Consider the following 6,753-nt stretch of genomic DNA (forward strand, 5'->3'; position numbering starts at 1 on the left):
ATCCTACAATGTGATTTTCTGGATTTTTTTTTCTCATTTTGTCTGTCATAGTTGACGTGTACCTATGATGAAAATTACAGGCCTCTCTCATCTTTTTAAGTGGGAGAACTTGCACAATTGGTGGCTGACTAAATACTTTTTTCCCCCACTGTACATAAGTATTCACACCCCTGAGTCAATACTTTGTAGAATCACCTTTTGCAGCAATTACAGCTGAGTCTTTCTGGGTAAGTCTCTAAGATCTTTTCCACACCTGGATTGTGCAACATTTGCCCATTATTCTTTATAAAAAATGTCAAGCTCTGTGACGTTGGTTGTTGATCATTGCTAGAAAACCATTTTCAGGCTTTGCCATAGATTTTCAAGTAGATTTAAATCAAAACTGTAACTCGGTCACTCAGGATCATTCACTGTCTTCTTGGTAAGCAACTCCAGTGTAGATTTGGCCTTGTGTTTTAGGTTATTGTCCTGCTGAAAGGTGAATTCCTTGCCCAGTGTCTGGTGGAAAGCAGAATGAACCAGGTTTTCCTCTAGGATTTTGCCTGTGCTTAGCTCCATTCCATTTCTTTTATTTTTTATCCTGAAAAACTCAGTCTGTATCTTTGTAGTGACTGGGTGTATTGATACAACATCCAAAGTGTAATTAATAACTTCACCATGCTCAAAGGGATATTCAATGTCTGCTTTAAAAAAAAAACGGTTTACCAATAGGTGCCCTTCTTTGTGAGGCATTGGAAAACCTCCCTGGTCTTTGTGGTTGAATCTGTGTTTGGAATTCACTGCTCGACTGAGGGACCTTACAGATAATTGTATGTGTGGGGTACAGAGATGAGGTAGTCATTCAAAAATCATGTTAAACACTATTATTGTACACAGTGAGTCCATGCAACTTATTATGTGACTTGTTAAGCACATGTTTACAGCATGGGCGAGGTAGCCGAACTGACTAAAGTTGGGAAAAGCTCACATTTATTCAAAGACATCGCGACGCGAGTGACCAATCGAAGCTCACCACAGCTTCGATTGGCTGACCAATGGCTGTTGATAGCTAGCTTGCTTGTTAGCACTACCTAGCTAGCTTGCTTGTTAGCACTACCTAGCTAGCTAGCTTGCTTGTTAGCACTACCTAGCTAGCTAGCTTGCTTGTTAGTACCACCTAGCTAGCTAGCTTGCTTGTTAGTACCACCTAGCTAGCTAGCTTGCTTGGTAGCACTACCTAGCTAGCTAGCTTGCTTGTTAGCACTACCTAGCTAGCTAGCTTGCTTGTTAGCACCCACATGAGGACGTGGCTAGGCGAGTGCCGCTTGTAAAGTGTACATGGCCGGTGTGAGAGGCTTGCTCATTACAGCAGCCGGACCCAGCGAAACAGGCAGTGGCAGAACAGACACTTGTATTGCAGGAGTCATGAGGATAATGCACTTTACTGTTTAACAAATTCTTGGTTTTAACCGCCAAAAACATAGGACGTTTTGACTGAGGTGACCAGGTAGAATGTGCAGCTAACACCAGTGCCACCAATTTAAAAATGTATCTCATACAGCCAAGTCAAAGGGTTGCAAAAAGGTCACTGGCCTGGTCTCTCACACACACTGATCGAGTAGGTTATCTATGTATCTTAACATTGATCCACCTTTCTGCCTTACAGGTTGCCCTTGTCCATAGCGGAGGGCTCCCAGTTTCTTGGAGTATGTCCTTTGCCAGAATGCAAATTCAAAGATGTCAGAAGAAATGTTGTTAGGTTGACCTATTTCTGTGAATAAAGTCTCATAATAGTCTAATGATAGTAGGCTAATTCCCCTGAGAGGCTATGATGAGACTGGATGGCTTGTGGAATGACTGTAACACCTTTATCATTGTGGGGTGGGCCAATCGCTTTCATAGTTCCAGTAGAGAATAAAAATTATTTTTTTCGGTGCTGTCTACGCCGTCTAGGCCTATGTGATTGTAATAATGTAGTCAAAAGATTTAGCCTATTGTTGGGTTCTATTTTTCTCATAATTGGATCTGTATGTGATGAATAACTTAGAAGGAATGCATTAATGAGGAGCATAGGTTTGTACTATACTGATATAAATTGTTTCACATAACAGGCTGTGATTCATGTAAGGAACGTTAGGGGAAGGACAGATAAGACTTGTATTTCTTACAGATACGAACACTCTCTCTTTGTTGTCTGTGAAACCGTCCTTGAACGTGGGTACATGGAGTACAGATTGGAGGGGTGTCTTTTGGGTGCTGACTCCACAGGTTATTATGATAGCAACTTATGCCTGGGAACGGTGGAGCGCCAAGGGGTGGGACTAACCCGTGCACCAACGGATTGGCTGAGTAAAGTCTAAACCACACTCAGTCCTTTACTCTGATTGGCCAACAGAAGAGGTGGGAACTATCTCTGTCAGAGTATTTGAAGAAGAACTTAGAACAATGGATCAGTTCTCTGAGTGCCCTGCGTGGTATCTCAGTGGACCCGTATATACGAACCTTCATACTTATCATACATACATTTTGCATATAATAAATTAAGCTTGGATTGAAGATCTCTTGATTCTTATTCCAATACCAGATTTGAATTACGCAATTTCTAACACTATTTAGCTTCATTTTTGAAAATGTGGAATTGTTCTGAAGCAGCTTTTTGACATTATGTGTACATCCAAAATGGCACCCTTTTCCCAATGGGCCCTGGTCAAAAGTAATGCACTATATAGGGAATAGGGTGCTATTAGGGACATACAGAACATTCTTTCTTATTTTTTTCCCTCCAGGTGAGCTGCAGAACCAGGAAGTGGAGGATGTTTGTGTTCTGTACTCGAGGAGAGCTCCATAAGTACCGTGTCCCCAGCCTGCTGGAGATTTACGGGCTCAGGGTGCACCACCTGCCCTTTCCTGTTCCTTTTTAGACAGTAGTTAACTTCCTCTCTTCCCTTTTTCTCTCCAGTTGTTACGGAGGCCTGGGTCGAGCCGAATTAAGTACGAATCATTTTCTGTGACCACCATTTGCCTCATGCAGCGCGACTTCTCCTCCTTGATGAGGCTGTTGATTGTGGCCTGTGTGCTATGTTATTAGTATGGTTACTTATGGCAGAAATGCGAATGGCTAGCAACCAAAAGGTTGTGCGTTCGAATCTCATTACGGACAACTTTAGCATTTTAGCTCATTATAAACTTTGTAACTTGTGGTCCTCTGTTGCTCAATTGGTAGAGCATGGCGCCTGTAACGCCAGGGTAGTGGGTTCGATCCCCGGGACCACCCATACGTAAAAATGTATGCGCACATGACTAAGTCGCTTAGCTACTTTGCAACCAATACTCTAACCTTAACTTTATCCCTTAGCGTAGCTAATGTTAGCCACAACAAATTTGAATTCGTAACATATCATACGAAATGGATGGGCATCCACAAATTAATACATACAATACGAAACGTACCATATTATACTAAATGGAGAATGACAGATTTACATTTACTATGTTACGTCTTACCCTGAGTCCGGGTTGATTTAGCCTACATCATCAATATTCAGCCTGGTTGGCTGATATGTGCAGCAGAGAGCAGTAAAAAGTCAGATGTAGGATCTTAATTTGATCACCCTGTTGCAGGAGCACGTTCCCGCAATGCAGGAAACATTTTAACTTTTGGCGTATGAGGTTTAAAAAGACTTCTGAAGTTTGTAAATACCACTTTGAAATTTCAGACTTGATTTTCCCTTACCAAAAATGTATCAACCCCTACAAAAATGTCCATTAATTATATCCTACATCTGTAAAAGGTATAAATCAGTGTGTTGCAGAAATAAATAGGCCAATGAAAAAATAAATAACACATTTCGCTACTGAGGTATTTGGTATGCTAGGAGTTTCGCAATATGAAATAAATAAAAAAGGGGTGGGGGTACCCTTTTATAAAATGGCGTCGCAGTTTTTTTTTTGCTGTATGTATATATATATATATATTCTGCTGTTCTATTGCGTGTCAGATGGGGGAAAAGTGTTGCAGTTTCACCATTAAGGTGAAATGGTCATTCCGTCAGTAGAGGATTAAGGTGAAATGGTCATTCCGTCAGTAGAGGATTAAGGTGAAATGGTCATTCCGTCAGTAGAGGATGCCTGGTTGTTCCTTAAAAGTAATTTCCTCTCAATCTTAAATAAACATGCCCAATTCAAAAAATACAGAACTAAGAACCGATATAGCCCCTGGTTCTCCTCAGACTTGACTGCCCTTGACCAGCACAAAAACATCCTGTGGCGTACAGCATTAGCATCAAATAGCCCCCGCGATATGCAACTTTTCAGGGAAGTTAGGAACCAATATACACAAGCAGTCAGGAAAGCAAAGGCTAACTTTTTCAAACAGAAATTTGCATCCTGTAGCACTAACTCCAAAAAGTTTTGGGACACTGTAAAGTCCATGGAGAATAAGAGCACTTCCTCCCAGCTGCCCACTGCACTGAGGCTAGGAAACACTATCACCACCGATAAATCTACAATAATCGAGAATTTCAACAAGCATTTTGCTACAGCTGGCCATGCTTTCCATCTGGCTACCACGGCCACCAACTCTGCACCCTCTGCTGCAACTTGCCCATGCCCCCCCCGCTTCTCCTTCACACAAATTCAGACAGCTGATGTTTTGAAAGCGCTGCAAAATCTGGACCCCTACAAATCAGCTGGGCTAGACAATCTGGACCCTTTCTTTCTAAAACTAGCCGCCGAAATTGTCGCAACCCCTATTACTAGTCTGTTCAACCTCTCTTTCATAACGTCTGAGATCCCCAGAGATTGGAAAGCTGCCGCGGTCATCCCCCCTCTTCAAAGGGGGTGACACTCTAGATCCAAACTGCTACAGACCTATATCCATCCTGCCCTGCCTTTCGAAAGTATTTGAAAGCCAAGTTAACAAACAGATCACCGACCATTTCGAATACCACCGTACCTTCTGCGCTATGCAATCCAGTTTCCGAGCTGGTCATGGGTGCACTTCAGCCACGCTCAAGGTCCTAAACGATATTATAACCGCGATTGATAATAGACAGTACTGTGCAGCCGTCTTCATCGACCTGGCCAAGGCTTTCGACTCTGTCAACCACCACATTCTTATTGGCAGACTAAATAGCCTTGGTTTCTCAAATGACTGCCTCGCCTGGTTCACCAACTACTTCTCAGATAGAGTTCAGTGTGTCAAATCGGAAGGCCTGTTGTCTGGACCTATGGCAGTCTCTATTGGGGTGCCACAGGGTTCAATTCTTGGGCCGACACTTTTCTCCGTGTATATCAATGATGTCGCTCTTGCTGCTGGTGACTCTCAGATCCACCTCTACACAGACGACACCATTTTGTATACATCTGGCCCTTCATTGGACACTGTGTTAACAAACCTCCAAACGAGCTTCAATGCCATACAACACTCCTTCAGTAGCCTCCAACTGCTCTTAAACACTAGTAAAACTAAATGCATGCTTTTCAATCGAACGCTGCTGGCACCCGCCCACCCGACTAGAATCACCACTCTCGACGGGTCTGACCTAGAGTATGTGGACAACTACAAATACCTAGGTGTCTGGTTAGACTGTAAACTCAACTTCCAGACTCACATAAAGAATCTCCAATCCAAAGTTAAATCTAGAATCGGCTTCCTATTTCGCAACAAAGCCTCCTTCACTCATGCTGCCAAACATGCCCTCGTAAAACTGACTATCCTACCGATCCTTGACTTCGGCGATGTCATTTACAAAATAGCCTCCAACACTCTACTCAGCAAATTGGATGTAGTCTATCAGTGCCATCCGTTTTGTCTCCAAAGCCCCATACACTACCCACCACTGTGACCTGTACGCTCTTGTTGGCTGGTCCTCACTACATGTTCGTCGTCAAACCCACTGGCTCCAGGCCATCTATAAATCACTGCTAGGCAAATCCCCGCCTTATCTTAGCTCATTGGTCACCATAGCAGCACCCACCCGTAGTCTGCGCTCCAGCAGTTATATCTCACTGGTCATTCCCAAAGCCAACACCTCCTTTGGCCGCCATTCCTTCCAGTTCTCTGCTGCCAATGACTGGAACGAATTGCAAAAATCTCTGAAGCTGGAGACTTATCTCCCTCAATAACTTTAAGCATCAGTTGTCAGAGCACCTTACCAATCACTGCACCAGTACACAGCCCATCTGAAATTAGCCCACCCAACTACCTCATCCCTATATTGTTATTTATTTTGCTCTTTTGCACCCCAGTATCTCTATTTGCACATAATCTCTTGCACATCTAGCATTCCAGTGTTAATACTATTGTAATTATTTTGCACTATGGCCTATTTATTGCCTTACCTCCATAACTTGCTACATTTGCACACTGTATATATATTTTCTGTTGTATTTTTGACTTTGTTTTTTACCCCATATGTAACTCTGTTGTTTTTATTGCACTGCTTTGCTTTATCTTGGCCAGGTCGCAGTTGTAAATGAGAACCTGTTCTCAACTGGCTTACCTGGTTAAATAAAGGTGAAATAAAATAAAATAAAAAAAAGGATTCCAAAGGGGTATAATAAAGGGGTAAATAACATACCCATAGAGATATTATTATTACTACAAAGCAGGATCAATGAATTAGCCAGCTAACTTTGGTTTTCATTAAGCTAAACTTCAATGTGTTATAAGTTGTTAGACCATGCCTATTTCAAGCTCATTCAAAAAAATATATATAAACTAAAGTTATTTCAGTTAGCTGGCTAACTCCTTGATCCTTTGTAGTACGAAAA

The 6,753-nt window shown here is 42.3% G+C and overlaps 1 protein-coding gene across 1 annotated transcript; it reads left to right on the top strand.

Annotated features, from left to right (window-relative positions):
• The first annotated feature begins 1,277 nt into the window (after window positions 1-1,277).
• LOC121544232 (cyclin-dependent kinase inhibitor 3-like) lies at window positions 1,278-2,900 on the top strand. The gene is made up of 4 exons (XM_041854150.2): window positions 1,278-1,306; window positions 1,646-1,752; window positions 1,882-1,886; window positions 2,766-2,900. The coding sequence occupies exons 1-4, from the start codon at window positions 1,278-1,280 to the stop codon at window positions 2,898-2,900; spliced, it is 276 nt and encodes a 91-aa protein (XP_041710084.2).
• Window positions 2,901-6,753: the final 3,853 nt, after the last annotated feature.

This window comes from Coregonus clupeaformis, chromosome 29, assembly GCF_020615455.1.
Source record: "Coregonus clupeaformis isolate EN_2021a chromosome 29, ASM2061545v1, whole genome shotgun sequence".
In the NCBI taxonomy this organism is placed as follows: Eukaryota; Metazoa; Chordata; class Actinopteri; order Salmoniformes; family Salmonidae; genus Coregonus; species Coregonus clupeaformis.

Bases quoted from the DNA above. Each gene is read 5' to 3' on its own strand.
- LOC121544232 (XM_041854150.2), top strand. From the start codon at position 1,278: ATGAGGACGTGGCTAGGCGAGTGCCGCTT. The intron at 1,307-1,645 runs GTAAAGTGTACA...TCTGCCTTACAG, and splicing joins TGGCTAGGCGAGTGCCGCTT to GTTGCCCTTGTCCATAGCGG.